Source organism: Pseudonaja textilis, chromosome 6 (assembly GCF_049901715.1).
Source record: "Pseudonaja textilis isolate UNSWEBS1 chromosome 6, rPseTex1.2, whole genome shotgun sequence".
In the NCBI taxonomy this organism is placed as follows: Eukaryota; Metazoa; Chordata; class Lepidosauria; order Squamata; family Elapidae; genus Pseudonaja; species Pseudonaja textilis.
The window spans coordinates 14,691,786-14,713,712 of record NC_141995.1 but is presented as its reverse complement, the minus strand read 5'-3'; the positions used below and the strand labels follow the sequence as shown (position 1 = coordinate 14,713,712).

Below are 21,927 nucleotides of genomic sequence, written 5' to 3'. Positions count from 1 at the left end.
ATGGTAACTACTAGACCTCTATGGACTTCTCTCTCTGCCTCATTCAAGCATTGTCTGTTGCAACTAAACTGACAATATAGAAAAGGAGGACTTGCCTAAAAAGCAAAGTAATTCCACAAATGACTCAATCATTGCTTATTAAATAAGTTAAAATTGTATTGCAGTAACCTATAAAGCTGATTTATGAGTGACATAGGCTAGCCTCTCATAAAATATTGTTCAGAAACTATCACAATAAGGAAGATTAACCACAATGAAGCAACTCATATTTTCACTTAATGAGTACATTAAGTATCCTAACCATATTATTTATATGAAATTAATCCATAAACCCCACAAAAATCTGGATTGTCTTCTGCAACCTGGTACCAAGAAGAGAAAAAAGCTGAGTTCTCAGGGGGTACCTGGAAGGTTAGTGTAAACTATCCTACATGTGGCTATGTTATGCATAACTTTGTTTATATCAGAAATAGGACAAGACTGTTATCTGGGGACAGGGAAATAGAATAATTATAAGGGTCATTCATAAGTGCACCATCATGCCACCCGTCCCTGTCCTATTGTTCCCATTTTATTGTACCTATTTTCTGTATTCTTACTCATGTTTATACTTGTACCTATTATTTTGTAAGCAATTGACAAATCAAATAAACAAAATAAAATAAATAAATTCTACTCTGTAAATAGCTGCTGAGAACCAAACAAGTGTTGGTTGATCAAAACTTTAGTTTATTGAGGACTGATTTAGATGAAGTCAAGATAAAGAGGAAGTGATGGAGAGACTAAATTAGCTATTTGTTGAGCAGGCACAAAAATAAGATTGCGTGCTGAACTATATAATTTTTTTACACCGGGGTGGGAACTTTCCCACTTTTCCAATCTTAGATTTCAGTGAGCTACCATATTGGCTAGTAGGCTGTGGCTGGCTAAAGAAATCCTGAATTCTTCTATCTCAGGGCTATCAAACTCCCGGCCCGCAGGCCAGATGTGTATGTGCTGGCCAGGCCCATGCCCAGTTTAACGAAGGGGGGGGGGAATCTCAATACATCACATGGCACCACCATGATGACGTGAGTTTGACACCCCTGTTCTATTCTATCTGAATAATTCTGGGTGCCTTTGGCATATAGGCAATGACCATGAAGATAAGCATCTCACCTTAGAGTTGTACACAACTGGACAGGAAACCTTGTTTTATATTATTCTGCCTGATGTATGCTGCAAGTCACATAGGTGTAATAGCTGTATAGCAGCTGTCACCAATGCCATATCACTTTGGAGAAGATTGTTATATAATGATTATTTATAATGGTACAAAACAATAATAGGAGTAAACAATTAGTATAGGGCAGTCAGTTCTAATGTTTATCATCTGGTGTATGTTATATTTCAGAGAACAACCCTATTAGCACAGTTACCATACTAAAATACACGAGGAAGTGGATATAATATGAAATTACAAAAGTTATTAAAATAATTTAAACATCGAGTAATATATATTAATCACTGATAGGCACATACTGGCACAGATTATGATGGAAAAATTTCCCAAGATACCTACTATTTATAGTTTGGATAACAGAGCAATGTTTATATATATTAATTAGTACTTAGTTAGTTCTGTCACAATTTTATCAACAAAAAATAGAAAGGCAGATTTTGTTCAACTCTTTATTTTTCCTGTTCGCTTCTGATTAAAATTTTAAAAAGTAAACTATAATAAAATTTGAAAACATTGCTTCTAATTACACAGCTAAGATGGAACACTTAAAAGATTCTTTTTTTTTTAAAGAAAATTTTAGGTAGCTCTCAGAGATAAAAGATTTTTGAAGACAAATACACAATGCCAGAAAAAATGCATAGTAGTTGCAATGCATTTTTGCAAGTAAATGCTATACGAAGCATTGCATGGTCCTAATATTTTTTCTAACAATTTCTGAAAACTGAAAGCCGGTATGCTACAATGATTAGAGTTAGATTAGGATTGAAGAGTTCTAGATTCAGTTCTATCTTCAGCCATGAAAGTGCACTGGGTGACTTTAAGCCAGACAATCTTCATCAGGTTGTTGTTGGCAGACAGTTTGGAGGAGAAAATGGTACATACATATGCTACCTTGAACTCCCGGAGGAGCTAATAAATAAATAAATCGCTACATATTATTTTGTCTCTTTCAAGACCAAATTATTTAAATGTCTGTAGAGTTAAACTGAGCTGAAAAGGTACCATTGTGACAAATATTTTAAATGTTTTTGAAATATACCATAACCTTAGTAAAGGTTTGGCAAGTTCCCATGAGATCTTTCTGAACAAGAAAAACACATGAGTGTACTGTGGTCTGCTGAATTTGCAATTGGCTGTAACAAATGCATCCAAAGAATGCTTGTAAATGGTTATGCTTTGAGTGGAATCTCCAGGGATCTTGTCCCAAAGCTATTCGGCTTTATTAGATATTTATAAGTAAACTACAGGATGGAGCTGAACTGAAGGGATAATGAAATGAAAAGGATAGAGATAACCTAAACTAGGAGCATTGGCTAACAAGTAAGAGGCAAAATCAAAATTTAAAATTACCTCTGTATGCATGGGCACTACCTCAAATTAATAGGGTGATATTATCAAGGTCCTGCATCTGAGCAAGACAGATATAGGACTAGAAATGTGACCTTGGAATGTTGTGTATATATTCTGAGTCCCATCATTGAAAAGGAAATGTGTGAACAAGTTTAAAGATGGACATATTTTTTTAAAAAAAAAATCTGGAAACCAAGACTTTTGAATTAAAGGTTCTATCTATCTATGTATCTATGCATGTATGTATCTACCTACCTACCTACCTATATTTTGCTTGAAAAAGAGACTAAAATGGTGACATGATAATGGTCTACAAAATATCGAAAAGAATGTAGTGAGTAAAGAGGAGAGCAAGCTTATTCTCCTCTGAAAATGAGGGAAGAGGAAAGACCTTTTTAAAAATGGGACATTGAACTAAACATTAGAAGAAATTTCCTGATTATGAGTTCTTAAGCATTAGAACAATCTGTCTTGCACAGGGTGGAATCTCCTTTAAGGCTTTCAAATGAAGGCTGGGTAGCTGTGGATACTTGATATTGACATTTAATGTATTTCTGTGTGGAAGAAAAGGCGGGACTGGGTTATGTATCAAATCCTTTTAACACTTTAATACAACCAATTCCAAGTCTGCAACATGCAATGAAAGCTTTTGTAGGAAAAAAAAGTATTGCTACTCTAATTCCCAGTTCAGATAAGGACCAAAAATAGTACGTTACACTCTGGGCAATATAACTCTCCTGGAAAGAAAGGGCAGTAGACTGGAATCTACTTCCATACCATTCATTGCAATGACAGAAGAAATGCCAAAAGATGTAAGCCTACATCTTACATACAGCTCTCTACATAGAGCCATGGTGGTGTAGTGGTTAGAATGCAACGCTGCAGAGCTAACTCACTGCTCACTCCAGGAGTTTGATCCTGATTGACTCAGTCTTCCATCCTTCCAAAATCGGTAAAATGAGGATTCAGATTGTTGGGGCAATATGCTGACTCTGTAAAGCGCTTAAAGAGGGGCTGGAAAGCACTGTGAAGTGAAATATATTAGTCTAAGTGCTAGTGCTATCTTCCAGTAATTTTTAAAATGAGGTGTGTTAGGAACAATAGTCACCTAACAGTTGGGTTGGCAATATATAAACCAAGATAGTCATTTAATACTGTTATATCTTTAAGAGATTGCTGTAGTTGTGATTGGCTCAGGTTCCTCCAATGGCCATAAGATGGAGCCAGAAACCTGGTTTGTTCTCTCTTGCAATTTCCTGTTTTGCCTTTTGCCTGATCGCCGTTCTGCTCGGATTGCTGTGAGTCTTCCAACTGTTAGCAAACTCCATTTACTGAACTTTGTTTATGATACTAGACTTCATTTTTGGATTATCCCTGGACTGATACTAACTGCTTTAACTGTGTATGATTTGGACTGTTTGTTGGACCTTGTTTACCAATTTACTGGAAGTAAAACCTACATTTTACTATTCAGTGTATCAGTATGCTGGTCGTGTATTATTCAATACCACTGTCACTATGTTTCCCTGAGTGCACTCATTCTCCTAACGGGGAATACCTCAACAAGGTGCACACTTAACAAACTGCAAATAGGACAAGCTGGATACATTTTTTTTAATGAGATTTATTTATAACTGTACATATGTTAACCTTAATCTATAACTGTATTGTCCTGGAATATGAAAGAGGCTAGATTCTGATGGTATATATAATAATTTACATTACTTTCCCAGCAAAACAGAAAGCTGTGCTTGGCTGATCTCTCATAAATTCCTTATCAAGTTTTTACACACTCAAAAATATATATCAAGTATCCCCATTAAAAGATGAACAATAGTTATTTTCTAAACTTTCAACTCAACTGATAATTGCTATTCTCTCTTGGTTCAGTTAATGGAATTCCATTTTACACTTCTCAAGACTGTACTCTAGAATTGTATAAATACTTACATCCCTCCATCAACAGTATTAATTATACCAAGAACTCAAAAAGATGTAAATGCTCCAAGTTCTAACAGATGAACAGAAACATAGGCAGACAGGGAAGTCCTGAAAACTATATAAACTTTTGTTGATTTGTAATTGTATTATATGCCCACTGTTGCTTCAATGGATATTTTTTTTTGAAAAAGCTCACAAAAGCTCACATAGAACATAGAGTTGGAAGGGACCTTGGAGGTCTTCTAGTCCAACCCCCTGTTCTAGCAGGAGACCCTATACCATTGCAGACAAATGACTGTCCAGTCTGCTCTTAAAAGCCTCCAGTGATGAAGCACCTACAACTTCTGAAGGCAAGCCATTCCATTAGTTGATTTTTTCACCATTAGGAAATTTCTCCTTAGTTCTAGATTACTTTTGGGAGGGGAGATGGGAACCAATTAACTCAAAATGCAACAATGTACTCCACAAACATTCCACTTTATTCCTTAGCCTGATCTTACTCTCAGAAGAACAAGTAGATTTTTCTCTTCTAAACTGTGTTTTGGGAATCTTGTTATGAGGCCAGCTCAATTAATTGTCATGGATTTAGTTTGGTTTTAATGGGATTATTGTTTTATTGGTCTGTATTTTGCTTTTGTGTGTGCGTGGTTGTTTTAATTATGTGAGCTGACCCAAATCATGAATGTGAGATGGCATCTGTAGAAACTGAATAAATATGCCACAGATTCCTAATCATAACAAGTTGTTTCACTACCACTACCAAAATAAATAAATAAATTGTAAGATCTTTTTGATGATGGTAACAGATCTGGAAGTCAGTGAAGTGGCAATCTAAATCTTTCTAATAAATCCCTGCAGCTAAGAAATTTGTTCCTTTAGAACTTGGCCCCTTTCCCTGTTCTGTGTCACGATATATGACAGGAATCTTAATGCCTTAGTTAAGAATGTTCCTCAGCAGGGAATATATTCCTATTTGTTAAAACCCTAAACATGCCTATATCTGCTTAACAAGATGTAAGACATAGAAAACTTCTATGTGAACACAGATAGGATTAGACTGTTATTGGGCACAACTGTTCAAAGTCTACAGAACTTTCACCCTAGAGAGCTGCCCCTTCTCAACACATTTTTAATGTCCTACCCTCCCCAAAAAATCCAACTCTAAGAATGGTCATAGGAAACATAGGAATTTCACAAGAAGATGATCATCTCATCTGGAAATTGAGAGAAAAAAGGCTGAGTAGTTACAGATTGCTTTTTGTAGTGCTAGGAGCTGTCCATCTGAAAGTACCCAAAGTCTAAGAGCAAGGCAGTAAAAACTACAGCAAAATCTCCATCCAAGAGAGACTCCAAGAAGTTTCCTTCCTGGTTTATCCATGCCTTCTTCTGGATAAGAAAAGTTGATTTCAAATCCCACTCTAGGCAGCGACTGGCAGTGCTTCCAAGCAGTGCTTGGAATTTGGCACTGAAACCTGCTAGGGTTAGGCTTTGGCATCAAATGGCCAGTGACTATTAAAGATACTTTTCCAGTATGGAGGGATTTCTGTGTGAATTGTAGCCACAAGCAGAGGACTACGATGGCCCATAGCGACCTCCCAAAGCATATCTTCTTCTTTTTATGGCAGCCTTCCTCTATATTCTTCAGGTGTTGCTGGATGGATGAGCAGAGTTTTCCAAGTTGTGGTCCCAGCATGCTTGGGAGGCTCTGAAGAAAGAAAGGCTGCACTAAGAGTGGCAGGAACACACAGAGAGAGAGATGGAGGAAGAGACGAAAGGAGAGAAAGAGAGAGGGAGGGAGATGGAGGAAGAGGGAATGGAGAAAGAGAAGAGAGACAGGAGAGGAAGAGGGAGGGGGGAAGGCGAGAGAGATGGATGAAAAGAGGAAAGGAGAGGAGAGAGGAGACAAAAGAGAGGATGAGAGAGAGGAAAGGAGAGAAAGAGAGAGCCGGAGGAAGAGAGGGAAGGAGAAAGAGGAGAGAAAGAGAGAGGAAGGGAAAGAGGGAAGGAGAGAAAAGAGAGAAAGAGAGAGGGAGAGAAGGAAGGAGAGAGAGAGATGGAGAAAGAAAGGAGAGAGAAGAAGAGAGGAGAGGAAAGAGAGGGAAGGAGGGAGAGATAAACATTTGTTCTCTCCTCTTGCTTGAACGGCTGATACCCCCTCATACTTACCTGCCGGTACCTTTCTTCCATAACGCTCCTCCGATCCCTCGGGCGCCTCTGTGCCTGGCAGGCTAACGCAAGACGCCAAGGAACCCGCTTCCCACGCTCCACCGACGAACTCGCGGCTTTCGTCCGGCCGTCCCGCGGGCGCCCTCCTAGCGGACCAAGGGCCCCAGGCTGCTCCGGCTGCGAGCGGCGCTTCCAGCTCGGCCGGGAAACGGAGGCAGTGGCGGAGACTCCACGCTCGGGGCGAGCCTATTTAACAACACCCCGCCACACACACTCCCTCCCCGCCCTCCGTCCCGGAGCAGACGCCCCACTACGCGCGCCCGGCTTTCCCCGCCTCCCCACTCCCCGGGGTCCGGGGCGTCTGGCGGGAAGCGAAGGAGGGCAGCGCTGCGGAGAAAGAGGGAAGGGCAGGGTGGTGGGGAAGCCCGGAGGAAGCTCCGAGTCCAGAAACCGGCGCGCAGCCCCATCCCGGACGAATTTTCGCGGGCTTTTGAGTGCAGGTGCGGCGCGTGGAAAGGAGGGAGTCGGAGTGGGACTGTACCACTTGCGGGGGTAGGGTGGGGTGGGACGAGAGAGCGATTCCAGCTTAGATTGCAGATTCTTTTCTTGGGCAGCTACTAAGAAAGCCGGGAGGGTGGCTGGGTCGCGGGGGGCGGGGGAGAGAAGCGCCCGTCAAATGACGCCGGCCAGAGAGTAGAGTAGAGTAGAGTAGAGTAGAGTAGAGTTGAGTTAAGTTGACTAGAATAGAATAGAATAGAATAGAATAGAATAGAATAGAATAGAATAGAATAGAATAGAATAGAATAGAATAGAATAGAATGCTTTATTGGCCAAGTGTGATTGCACACACAAGGAATTTGTCTTTGGTGCAGATGCTCTCAGTGTACATAAAAAAAAAAGATACATTCATCAAGACTCAAGAATCATCAGATACAACACTTAATGATAGTCATAGGGTACAATAAGTAATCAAATCATACTAGAAAACAGTCCATATAAATCATAAGGATACAAGCAACAAAGTTACAGTCATACAGTCACAAGTGGGAGGGGAGGGGTGATAAGGATTGATGAGAAGATTAATAGTAACAGTAGTGCAGACTTTGTAATAGTTGAACAGTGTTGAGGGAATTATTTATTTAGCAGAGTGATGGCGTTTGGGAAAAAACCTGTTCTTGTGTCTAGTTGTTCTGGTGTGCAGGGCTCTATAGCATCGTTCTGAAGTTAGGAGTTGAAACAGTTTATGTCCAGGATGTGAGGGGTCTGTAAATATTTTCACAGCCCTCTTTTTGATTCGTGCAGTATACAGGTCCTCGATTGAAGGCAGGTTGGTAGTAATTGTTTTTTCTGCAGTCCTAATTATCCTCTGAAGTCGGTGTCTGCCCTGTTGGGTTGCAGAACAGAGGGGGCTGCTGGGGAGAGGTCGGAATGGAAAGATGGCAGGAACTGTTCTCAGCTTTTTGTCAGATGAAGGAACTTCTGAGTAGCGGGAGGACAGGTTCTAACCTCATGCCGAGCTTGTTTGTTTAAACTTGATACGGGTAGTCCTGGATTTATGACTGACAATTGAGCCCCAAATGTGGGTTGCTAAGTGAGAAGTCTGTTAGGTGGGTTTTTAGGACTTTTCCTGGCGCGTTTATTAAGTGTGAATTGCTGCAGGTGTTAAAATTATTAACATGGTTTGTTAAAGGAATCTGGTTTCCCCATGGACTTCACTGGTCAGAAGGTCGCAGACGGGGATCATGTGACACTGAAACCGTCATAAATAGGCACCAGTTGCCAAGTGTCTGAATTTTATTCACATGACTGGGCTGCAACAAGTTAAAAACTGAAAATAGCACTAACAATAGCACTTAAACTTACATACCGCTTTATAGGGCTTTACAGCCCACTGTAAGCTGGTTACAATGTCAGCCTCTTGCCCTCAACAATCTGGGTCCTCATTTTACTGACCTCAGAAGGATGGAAGGCTGAGTCAACCTTGAGCCTGGTGGGATTCGAACTGCATTAATTATAAATAAATATACCATTACATAACAATACAGTTTTATCTCATAGATTATTTACTTATTTCATTTCTAACTCATTACAGTATTCTACTGTCACAACACTATCTTTTGTACCTTTGCAGAATCCTCACTTTTAACTTAATTTAGCCATTGTCTCTGTGTTCTCTAGCTGAGCAAATACCTTTAATCCTAGTACGTTTCCCTTTTTTCTTTATTTCCTGCTTTTGTCCCTCATAAGTTCTTTCCCTTTCTATCTTTCCCCCCTTTTTCTCATCCCTTTTTTTATACCCTTCTCTCTCTAATTTTCCCTTCTGTTCTTTTCTGCTTCTCCTTGCTGTTATACTTTTTTTTAAGACTATTTTTCTTTTTGGCTGTTCCCTTTGATCTCAAACTTTTAACTCCTTTCCCCCCTTACCACACTTTGCATTATTTGATCATTGAAAATGGCTTCTTCTCTGTCCAGCCCTTCTTCTTGCTCTTGAAGCTTTTCCTTTTGCTTTTCATAGTTCAGGATCTCCATTTCAAAAAATTCAAATATGAAGCCAGAGGATCTTCCTCCCCTTTCTGCATCTTCTTTCTGTTTTCTAAGACTCATCTTCAATTCCTTCAATTTAAAATGATGCCATTTTAAACACTTTTGAACAATCACTCGATTGACTTTAAGTAAAAACAGAAAAAGAAAGAAAAAACCAATGCCAAAACTTTTTTTTAAAAAATATCACCAAATGATCCCAGACTGTTCCTTCTTATTTCTTTCCTTTACTTTTCCTTTCTGTGGGTTACTGTATCTTTTAATATAGTAAAAGATTTGGAAGTCTTTTCAAAGTTTCACTGTTAATCCTCTTTATTTTTCCAGGTGGCTCTCAATTTTTGCATTATTCCAAGTCCCACCCTTTTGCCTCCACTCTTCTCCTTTTTAGGGCTTTAAAATGACGAAGAAAAAAATCTTTATTCTTCTTTTGACACTTAGATTTCAGCTTAAGGTTGCCTATTAGTGTCAAAATAGATTAATATAAATTTCCATACCATTTGTAATTGTCAATATAAATGTAAAACAAGGGGTTTTAACCTCCTTTTCTCTCTCCTTCATCGCTTAAAAATCTTCTTTCAGAATTATCCCTCTAAATACTTTTAGATTCAGGGTACCTTGCTTAGATGTTCTCTGTTGTTTAGCCCGGTCTGTCCTGCTTTCCTCTTTGTCTTCCTCCTGCACAATCTTATCCAGTCAGGTTCTTCTTTGAAGTGGTCATTTCTGACCACTGCTGCAAATTCCTTCAGGGAAGGGAGTTTAGACCAGCCAAGGAGGAAAGATGTAGCTCCCCTCCACTCGGCTAGCAATTTCCCCCCTCTCCACCACTTCTACTGGGTGGCTTCAGCCCCAAATCCAAAGGATCGGGGTGCCCCAGCAGTGAGCACAGATCAAAACTGTGCACGATCGCGGATTTCGGTCTGTCACTGAAGAAACCCAAACCTCAGCAGTGTTCCAATATTTGACAGAGAGGAAGTGGTCAAGCTATTTTCCAAGGCGCCTGAAGGCCAGACAAGGAATAATGGATGGAAACTGAAAAAGGACAAATTCAACCTAGAAATAAGGAGGAACTTTCTGACAGTGAGAACAATCAACCAATGGAACAGCTTGCCCTTGGAAGTTGTGGGAGCTTCAACACTTTTCTCTTTCAAGAAAAGATTGGACTGCCACTTGTCAGAAATGGTGTCTCCCGCTTGGGTGGGAGGTTGGACTAAATGACCTATAAGGTCCCTTCCAACTCTGTTAATCTAATCCCTGCACCACCAAGGCTCGGTAATGATAATGGTCATAAGTTACTTTTTCAGTAGAGTTGTAACTTTGAATCAGAGGTGGTATCCAGCAGGTTCTGACCAGTTCTGGAGAACCGGTAGCAGAAATTTTGAGTAGTTCGGAGAACCGGCAAATCCTACCTCTGACTGGCCCTGCCCCCATCTATTTTCTGCCTCCCGAGTCCCAGCTGATCGGCTGGGTCTTCTTTTGTTGCCCTGCACAGGAGAACGGAGCTGGAAAGCAGGTTAGTGGGATGGGGAGGAAATGGGATTTTGCAGTATCCTTCCTCTGCCACACCCACCAAGCCATGTCCGCCAAGCCATACCACGCCCACAGAACTGATAGTAAATTTTTTTGAATCCCACCACTGCTTTGAATGGTTGCTTAACGAACTGTTGTAAGTCAAGGACTACCTGTATTGTGTAGCTTTCCAGGCCTAGCTCTCCCCTGACGTTAAGAATGCCTTTCTAATTGCAAGGTATTTGTTTAATGGTGGGCCAAGAGAGGTCTGCAGAGGAGCTTAGGTTAGGGATGGCGAGCCTTTTGGTGTCAAAAACTCAGACAATGCCTCACTTGACTCTGCTACCCTACCCAGAGAGACAATTCTTTACATATTTAATTGTTTAAAAAGAATTCCGTCAATCATATGTGTGGTTCTCGGGACCTATTCCACATTGCTTATTTTCAGGTGGTGTTCTCTTTCGGAAGGGTCCTTGGCGCTCTCTGAGCTTGCTTGCAGACCCCTGTGGAGATTCTCAATCATCCAGGTCATGGTTGCTTTTTCAGGAAGCAACTGGACTTTCTTGTTTTTTTCTTTTGAAGACATTTCACTTCTCATCCCAGAAGCTTCTTCAGGTCTGACTGGATGGTGGGGAATGGAAAGATTGATATTCTTTGCAGACAGCTGGTCATTTGCATCCTTTCGGTTTTCTTGCAGATGTTTCATTACCCAAACTAGGTAACATCATCAGTGCTTGCAAACCCCACATCTAGGATGCCCATCCCTCCATCCTGCTAGCTCTGATAATGGTACTGGTTTGGGTAGTGAAACGTCTGTAAGAAAACAAGCAAGCTCAAAGAGCACCAAGGACAGAAGTGGTATTCAGCCAGTTCTGACAGGTTCTGGAGAACCGGTAGCAGAAATTTTGAGTAGTTCGGACAACCGGCAAATACCACCTTTGACTGGCTCCACCCCCATCTATTCTCTGCCTCCTGAGTCCCAGCTGATCGGCTGAGTCTTCTTTTGTTGCCCTGCACAGGAGAATGGAACTGGAAAGCAGGTTGGTGGGGTGGGGTGGGGAGGGAATGGGATTTTGCAGTATACTTCCCCTGCCAAGCCCACCAAGCCAAGCCAAGCCACACCCACCAAGCCACGCCCACCAAGCCACGCCCACCAAGCCATGCCCACAGAACAGGTAGTAAAAATTTTTTGAATCCCACCACTGACCAAGGACCTCTCATTTCAATCCTGACCTACAAATATTATCCTTTATTGTTCTCTTTCTGTCAACAGTTCCCTGTGGCTTAGCTGAGGCAGCTCTGGATTACACAAGATCTTGAGGCACGTATTCATGAAGCGGTTTTGGAGAATACTGTCCCACGGCCTCTGCAGCCTGCAAAACCACAACAATCATGCCCTGTTCTTGCATGTTTTGGGGAGGCTTTGGCAGCCATGGGAGAACATATGGCATTCTCACATGACCTCTGCAGCCTCTGAAAGCTGTTTGAGGATAGGACATTCTTCTGAAAATAGTTGTCACATGTTGGTGAATGCTGGTATGTCACCCAAAATATTGTGATGTGTCACCCTTGACATGTGTTATAGGTTTGTTTCATACTTCAGCTACAGGATAAGAATGACTTAAGGGCAACATCTTGAACATATGGGATATAAAAATGGTTACTGCAGTATATTTGTGCTGAATTGTTCTATACATGAATTTTTGAAAGAAAACTTGCTTTGGTTCAATGAAATTTATGCTCAGGAAAGTAGTTTAGGAAGACATCTTATGCTGTCATTACATAAGAAATTTAACATGTGGCTTTTCTGTATATGTTGGTGGATGAGAAAAATCACAACAGACACTTCTTAATTCAACAGGAACATATACGGGGGGTGGGAAGGTATAGAGAATGATTGTAACTGTGTTTCCCTGCTTGTAATCCTTACTTAAATCATTGACTAAGCAGCTTAAAGTTTTGACATAATGTTTCTGACGACGATATCATTAACCAGCAATCCAATCTTAACAATCTGCTTTAGCTGTGGCAGGAAAAATTCTGATTTGCACCATTATAGCATGATGATGCTACAGATGTTCCAGTTGGTAGAAATCTGTGACTTCTGGAATTACAGGTCCAGCACATTTGGAAGGGACAAAAACAGGACAGATGTGTTATGTTTACTAAGCTGGCAGGAATAGCTAACGCCGAAGAAGATAGGCTCAAGATCCAGATGGATCTTGACAGACTAGAACACTGGGCCGTATCTAACAAAATGAAATTTAATTTAGAGAAAAGTAAAGTCCTACACTTAGGCAAGAAAACCCAAAAGTACGCATATAGACTGGGTGAAATCAGGCTCAATAGCAGTAACTGTGAGAAGGATCTTGGAGTCTTAGTGGACAACCAGCTAAATGTGAGCCAGCAGTGTGCAGCAGCAGCCAAAAAAGCTAATGCAATCCGAAATTGTATTAACAGAGGGATACAATCAAGATCAAGGGAAGTACTAATACCACTTTATAAAGCCTTAGTAAGACCACACCTAGAGTACTGCATCCAGTTTTGGTCACCACATTATAAAAAAGATGTTGAGACTCTAGAAATAGTACAGAGAAGAGCAACCAGGATGATTAGGGGACTGGAAGCTAAAACATACAATGAATGGTTGTAGGAACTGGGCTTGGCTAGTCTAGTAAAGAGAAGGACCAGGGGAGACATGATAGCGGTCTTCCAATATTTGAGGGGCTGCCATGGGGAGGAAGAGGTCAAGCTATTTTCTAAAGCATTCAAAGGCCAGACAAGGAATAATGGATGGAAACTGAACAAGGAGAGATTTAACCGGAAACAAGGAGAAACTTTCTGACCGCGAGAACAATCAACCAATGGAACAGAAGTTGCCCTTGGAAGTTGTGGGAGCGCCATCACTTGAGACTTTCAAGAAGAGATTGGACACCATTTGTCAGAAATGGTGTAGGGTCTCCCACTCGGGCAGCGGGGGGTTGGACTAGATGACCTACAAGATCCCTTTCAACTCTGATTATCTGTTATCTGTTATCTGACACTGGGAATCCATACAGACTTATATCTTATGAAAATAGAAAAATAATAATGGCCTAGCCAGCATTCTGTTTTTAATTAGATAAAAATAGACATTAATTTCAAGACATCATGGAATTATAATGAAATGTGAAGAGAATACCTTATCAGCAAAGTGTCATTCAAATACATACAAATATCTTGTTTGTAATAGCTCATAAGTTTGAGGAATGCCACTTCCTTTTTTGTAGTGATTTGTTACTTTATTTGTTAATTTTTTTTTATCCTCCAGGGATAATTACTTTCATTCTTCTAAAATTATATGTGATTTATAATTATATTATAATTACAAATTAATTTACAATTTAGAGGCTTTAAATTGCCACAAAAGATCACAGTCCCACCCTCCTTGAGTTCCATTGACCCTAATCTTGCGCCAGTTTATTGCTGACCATTAGTTGACCATTAGATTCTTGTGTATAGGTTTGAATACATCTTCTATGCTGCAACTTTACAAATGATCCTGTTTATTTTGCACCTAAACAATGGGATGTTTAAGGTCTGATGTAGTTTGCTAGTGTATCAAGTATAACCTAAATTATGAGATATCATGAAAATTGTTCCGTGAACCGTACTGCAATTATTTGGCATATAACTATCAATACTACTATCGCTAATAATAATAAGCAACTTAATTTCAGTGGCATGAATCAATACTGAAAAAAATGCAGCTATGCAATAAACTCATGCTCACTATGCACCATTTGTCTTCATATATATATATATACACTGAATTTTAAATTTACTATTGCTGTAAGATGTAATGCTGTATAAAATAAAAGCAAAGAGAGGAGGAAATTGCCCCCAATAGTTTTTTAAATAAGAATTTGAAAAAAATAACAAAGCAGATGTTAGTTTGGATTTGACTGAGCTAAGGTGGAAGAATATGTTCATTCGAGTTAATGCAAATTCTATAGAATCAAATCCATGCAAATTCATAGACTTCTCTAGAAGGAAAGAGAAATAAAATCTAAAGTTTCAAAGGTTCACTTTTAATCAAGTAGGACAAGTTTTCATATGGTGAAAGAAAAGTAAAGACAATACTGGAAACAAAAGTGTACCCTTGGAACACTTATTCCACTATAACATTAGATGTGAATGATCTTTTCTTTTCTTTTCTACTATATCTGGAAGATGGGTTTTTTTAATAATCTGTTTTGAGAAAGGATATTTATAAAAGTATCAGATGATGTTACAAAAAAAATAGAAAAATGTGACTACAGGCCATTTGGCAGTTCTGCCTCCTCTTTTTTTACTTGGAAAATAAAAAATGAGAAAGGATGGAAAATTCTTTTCAGATCTGTATGCTATAAATAGTTATTTTAAAGCCAAGGAAGCAGAGGGCAAATATCCACATAGGGATATCATTACTAGAACAGTTTGATCCAAGATTGGAAATACGACACTGAAAACACTAAACAAGAAAACAAAGCTGTCTTGGGATATAAAAGATACAATTACAAGTCAGATATACTGCAGTGGACCTAGTAAGTTTGGCTGTTGCTGTTTGCCAAATGGCCTACTTAACAAGGTGCTGTTCTAGGGCTCTAAATAAATGTATTAATATAAGCAATAATTTAACTTGCCCTAAGTTAAAAATGGCAAGAACGTGTATTTTAACCTAATTGATAGTAGCTTGAAAATATACCTGCCCTTCATTCACAGGAAAAGCAAAATCCAAGATTCGTTTTGAAATGTGTTGTGAGTTGTGTAAACTCAGGAGACGTGAAACAAGAAAATCTTAGTTTTTTTATATTGTTTGATAAAAGTATCTGTTTTGGTACCCAATGAAAGTAAGAATAATTTAAAGCAACTTTTGCACACAAACAGAAGACTTGAAGAAGCTTTATTAGTGATTGAGGTATTGTGCATTTCATTCCTGATATTTTCCAATTCAGTTTTCTGACTAGAAAAACAAGATGGTCAAAGTAGAACCTTAGGAAATGAACAAGTTTTGAAGGGTTTTGTAATCTACAGATATTGGCTGAATAGATCAAAAGATACGCGCAGATTTCTGGGAGACAAAATAAATCATTTTTTGCACCTGAAAGTTGTTTATTTTTTGCACCTGAAAGTTGTTTATTTTTTGCACAAAGTTTTAATAAAGTCTTATGTCAACTTAGGAAACTTAGATTCTGTATTTGCTGTAACAATGAAATTGTAACAATGAGCCATACAGCACAGAAGGGGTAACTAATGATCATCTATTTAAACCTATGTGATCCTTGTTTGAATTTTACCCCTCTTTGCAATTAATCGTTTCAATACTCAGGAAGGAATTATCTGTCATGCAAGCTGAAGAAGCTAGGGTGATTGGGAATTAAGCCAAGAAGTTCAGACCTCCACTTAGCATGCAATTTTAGGAACTACTAATTCTGAAATCAAGTGGGGATAATGTGGGTTGCTACAATGTTTTTGGGTGATGATAATAAAATAATTGAATCTTTTATGATACAATCATTGGCATATATAATTAAGAACTAATCATTATTGCAATTAAAATTTAATTTTTCTAAGAATAAATTTCCTGAATCTTCTTAAGCTTTAAAGGATTATATGTTTCTTCTATTTTTCTTTGCTATTTTGTTTATAATAATTTAAAGTTATTTCATTATTTTAAATATATTGTTGATACGTAGTAAACTACCCAGAGCCCTTTGGAGTAGGGGGGCTACAATAAATCTTAAATATAATAGGAATCATTTATAATTGTGCATTAAATACAAAGCCTGTGGGAAAGGTTATATAGTACAGAAACAAAATGAAATATTGATATTGATAAAACATATTATTAAAAATGATTGACTGTAAATTATGAATTAAAGTAGAACATGCTTAAATGAAGCTTGTCAGATTTTTCAAATGAAATATGAAAAAAACATGTTAATTTTCTGGTTAAGATTCTGAGAATAACATACTCCTTTATCAGAATTTTATAATTAGATATGACTTAACAACATACATGGCTAATTAGAAATAAGCATTCCTTAGTTAGGAGATGTAGTTGACTCATCAGAAACTTGTTAAAAACACTAGTTATGGGTCAGTACAGGATGGAATATGAATCAGTTCTTTGTGGAAATGAAGCCCAAACTGTGGAAGGTCAAAAAAATATCTTTTAGGAGTCTTTCGTTCTATAGCCTCCTTTTCTCCTCTTCCTTCACATTTATACACATATACAAAGCAGAAGAGATAATTTCCACTTGATTGATTCAAGGAATAAGAACAGGCTTGTAATATCCAAACTGCCAAACACCGCTGAGAGCTACATTTGGAGACAACAATATAACAAAATGTCTGATTTCTGAAAGCTTTATTTGCTATTTTGATTGTCACATATGCTGCTTGGAGCAGAGAAAAAAGGAAAATTGATGCTAAACAATTTATCTGTATAACTGCTGCTGACATTAAAAAATGAGAATCTGAAATGATAGAGACTGGGTTCTTTGTGATCTCTTGATTGAGTGTTTTATTCAGATGTTTCATTACTAGGCTGGGTATCATTATGGGATCATGTAGGGGTTATGTAAGGGTCATAGAGGCTCTATAGGCAAAGAGGAAATACAAATCCTAGGTGTTTGAGATAAGTTTGGTTGAAGTTTGGGCTGCTCTGAAAGTGATGCAATGAAGGGGCTTGTGTTCTGAAAAGGGTGTTGAGTAATTCCTATTGTGGCTTAATGGCTTTTGTCCTGTTTGGTTCTTGGGTGAGGATATTTGCTTATGAATAGAGCTATCTAGATACTTGTCTTCTTTCAATAAGCTCTTTATCTCTTAAGTGCTGATATCTGCTGTGAGGTATTAAGAAAAAGTGGAGGCTGCTTTCTGCCTCTAAGGAGACATTTTTCTCCATTTCTTCCTTTGGAAAATATAATCTGCCTTTTTAAATATTCCTCAAAATATGTCATTCTTCTAGTAGAAGGGGTGGCTTCCCACATCATCATCAGTGGGTGGAGAAACATTGTTCTAGATGAATACCTGGCAAGCAAATCTCATGAAATTTGGTCATGCTTTGTGGAGATTATCCATGCTTTTGAGCATGAAGGTAGCAGCACTTTTTTACATTTTAAAAATACTTACGTTGTGATTTGTGGTCTGGAGTTCCAGCCCATAATATTTGTAGGTTCTTAGGTTGTGTAAATATATTCAAAATTATCTGCCGTGACTACTCTGGCTTCATGATCCTATTTGGGGGGAAAAAACCCACCTTGTTCTCTTTCCCTTAAGTAGCTATTTCCAAAATGCATATTCGGGAAGGTAATTGGCTGTAAGAAAATAAACAGTGAAGTTGATTTTGCATCCTTCAAATCTCCTCAGCCTTATGCGTGACTATGAGCTCACCAGGCGTATACTTATTCATTCTATCTATTGGTTATCTCATCTCTTTTGAAGATTTTCTGTGAAGAAAAGTTCCATTCTCATGATGTCTAATCCTGTGTGATATCAACCCCAAGATTTTAATTTCAAATATTTTTTGTCTCCTGCCGCTTTGAAGTAAACATATATGGGCTTTCTAATAGGATAGGATTGTGAATCACTCCTTAACAGCAGGTTCTGTAGTTCTGCTGAAGAACTAGTTACATCAGAAAATACAATATTATTTAGAGACGAAATGTGTTTTTAGTAGGCCAAAAGTCCAGCTTCTACATACAGAGAATTAAACCAATTAAAAATGGAGTACCTTGCCCCCATATCGTAACAATATCATTGTGCTATTTTACGTCAATTGTACAATCAGAATAATACTGAAAAGAGAATTGCTTCCTCTCTCTTCCTGTGATTTCCCCTCTCATTCGTGAAGTCAAGAAGCCATGGTACTTTGCTACTAAAAGCAGAGTCAGATTAACAGAGTTGGAAGGGATCTTGTACTGTAGGTCACCTAGTCCAACCCCCTGCCTAAGCAGGAGACCCTATATGGAACAGCTTGCCCTCGGAAGTTGTGGGAATGCCATCACTTGAGACTTTCAAGAAGAGATTGGACTGCCATTTGTCAGAAATGGTGTAGGGTCTCCCGCTTGGGTGGGGGGGGTTGGACTAGATAACCTGCAAGGTCCCTTCCAACTCTGATTATCTGATCTGAAGGTTAAAGTCAATTTTTACTCCTCAATGCCTTCTGATAAGCTACTCACTATATACCATTTCTGACAAATGGCAGTCCAATCTCTTCTTGAAAGCCTCCAGAAGCTCCCACAACTTCCGAAGGCAAGCTGTTCCATTGGTTGATTGTTTCACTGTCCGAGTATTTCTCCTTATTTCTAGGTTAAATCTCTCCTTGATCAGTTTCCATCCATTATTCCTTGTCTGGCCTTCAGGTGCTTTGGAAAATAGCTTGACCCCCTTCTCTCTGTGGCAGCCCCTCAAATACTGGACCCCTGCTATCATGTCTCTCCTGGTCCTTCTCTTCACTAGACTAGCCATGCCCTCTCCTCAACTTAACAAGTAAAATTGGGAGCAGAATTGGCAGCTGTAAAGTGAAGTTGGCTGATTTTATGACACTTTTTTTGCCACGCAAATCACTGAAGTTGTTAAGTGCATCACAGGATCGTTAAACAAATCTGAAGTCTCCCATGATTTTGCTTGTCAGAAGTTGGCTGGGAAAGTCACGGATGGTGAATTTATGACCCCAGGATGCTGCCACTCTCACAAATACATTTATTTATGAATATCTGGAATTTTGATTACATGACTATGGATACTGTGTCAGTCGTAAGTGTGAGGGCCGGTTGAACATCTCTTTTCTCTTTTACAACATACAAAATGCAAAAAAGTAACCCTAAGTTCATTAGGCAGAATGCCAGATGAAATCTTAATTGTTTGTTTTGCCTTAGCAGTGGAAAAGAACAGTGGCCAATCTACGGGGGACCTTGACAGTCAAAGGTGGCAACATTTATGGAATGGCATAAATATGATTTCATGGATTCATGATAGTAGTGATAGTACAGTAGCTGTAGTAACATATAACAGTGTTAGTGTTACCAAATCTGGGCCATAAAAATATTGTTGTTAATCATATGACTTTAGTTACTTTTCTTTATTTCTCTGCTGCCCTCTAGTGGTGAAACAGTATCTTATACACAGTGGTAACTTCAAAACTAATTACAAAATGTCCTACTATAATAAGGCTAATTAATAAAGATTTTAATTAAATGAGTGAAAATAATTGAATACTTTCCAAGTTCAGGGGTAAAGGACACATAAAATAAAGTTGTATTGGGTTTTTTTTTTGGTTGCTGAATCTTGATTAGTTAGGCCAGGGGTCTCCAACCTTGGCAACTTTAAGACTTGTTGACTTCAACTCCCAGAGTTCCTTTCAGTTCACAAGTCTTAAAGTTGCCAAGGTTGGAGACCCCTGACTTAGGCCATATGTATACAATATGCTAAACCTAATATGGTTTATTTTGTTTGGTTTGAATGAATTCTTTGGAACCTAGTAATTGTAATTTTTGCACCATGGTTTCACAATGCTGTGATCTAATTGTGGTTTATTCAGTAAAATGTGTCTTGGTGCAACGGCTCAGTTTTATTATTTTAGTAGGCATTGTGGTGCTAACTCTGCCCACTACCAGGAGTTCAGTCTTGACCATCTGAAGATTGACTCAGCCTTCCATCCTTCTGAGGTTGGTAAAATGAAGACCAAGATTGTTTGGGGCAATCTAAATTGCTTAAAGAGTGTTGTAAAGCACTGTGGGGTGGTATATAAGTCTAAGTGCTATTACTATTGCTATTCAGACACAACAGAAGTAGTCGTAATTTTAGTGTTGTATGTGGAATTCCAAGTTTCTTAATCCAAGCTTATTTTGGGCTTTCTTTCTCTTATCTTAAGTTAGATATGCAGAGTAAACTTTGCAGATTCAACTGCACTTAAGAATGGGGCTGTGCCTAAATAGAATACAGTTGGATTAACATTAAACAAACCAGACTAAAGTTTGAAAATCAACAGTTAGTAGGAGTCGTATTGTTATCAATTCTATCTATACTGCATGAGGATCTGACCAACAAAAGGGTAACATAGATTTTATTGTGCATCATACCATCCACTGGGAGCAATAGAGATAAAAAAGGAAGTTTCTGCAGATATTATTGGCAATAATCCATAACTACTGTGTCTGCAATTCATACTTAGTCAGACATTTAAGCTACGGCTTATCTAAACAAAGATCCAGTTGTGTAAATAGTTTTCAGAAAGCAAAACATCGCTAAGAATTTTCCAGAGAAAGTGAGAGTGTATATGTGCTTCTGTTTTGGATACAGAATTTCAGTAGGAAAACCGCACTTGAAAAATTAGCCGAGTTAGGTGAAATATGTTTTATAAGAGAAAGAAAAACAAATGAATAAATATTTCTGAAGGTTATATAATCGATACTAGAGTGGAAGATAATTGATCTTATCATATTTATTTATATATTACTGCATATTTGTTTATATATGATCATAATGAAGTTGATGATGTTTGCATGTTTGTATGTTATTACCTTGGACACCTAGAGAGCACACTGCTCAATGTAGAAAGGAAATGTATGATATAAAATAATAAAAAAATATTTTGTTTAAAAAAAAATAAAATTAGCTGAGATCTGCTGGAATTTCTCCTAACAGAGTTAAGCTTCAGACAGGAGAACATAAGAAATTCAAAGTTCCGTTGCATGGATTTAGTACAGTGTCTGCTTCCAAATCCTTTTAGTGGACATCAGAAAGTTCTCTTGGATCCTATTTTTTTTAATGAGAATTAGGAAGGACATTAATGCATCACCCTATAGGCATTACTGCATCACCCTATACATTAACAAAGAAGACATATATTGTTCTGCTAGGTAGGTATGGCACAAGGGGGTATCTCAAGATCTACAAAGAGAAAATACCAGTAATACATTCCATGTGCCCAATAAGTAGACCAATCCACCACCAAATCTTAGATGTAAGATTATCTGAAAAAGGATAGGGCTCATGAAACAAACATTCTATTTATTTCTACCTATACCTATACACAGGTAGTCCTTGATTTACAGCCACAATGGAGATCAACATTTCTGTTGCTAAGTGGGTAATTTGACTAGCATCTACAGATGATTATGCTCCTTAGGAAGAATAACATTGATATTATTATTATTAATATTTGAGATGAGACA

At 38.4% G+C, this 21,927-nt stretch overlaps 1 protein-coding gene across 2 annotated transcripts in view; it reads right to left on the bottom strand.

Moving 5' to 3' along the window:
* LOC113434629 (melanopsin) overlaps positions 1-7,174 on the bottom strand; it is a 31,036-nt gene extending 23,862 nt beyond the window's left edge. Inside the window, exon 1 of one of the 2 annotated variants that reach the window (XM_087935907.1) lies at positions 6,680-7,174. In XM_087935907.1, the coding sequence (XP_087792033.1) occupies positions 6,680-6,700 (21 nt within the window). In that variant the 5' untranslated portion in view covers positions 6,701-7,174. The remainder of the gene's footprint in view (positions 1-6,679) is intronic. The other variant, XM_087935908.1, reaches the window with a different exon arrangement.
* Positions 7,175-21,927: the final 14,753 nt, after the last annotated feature.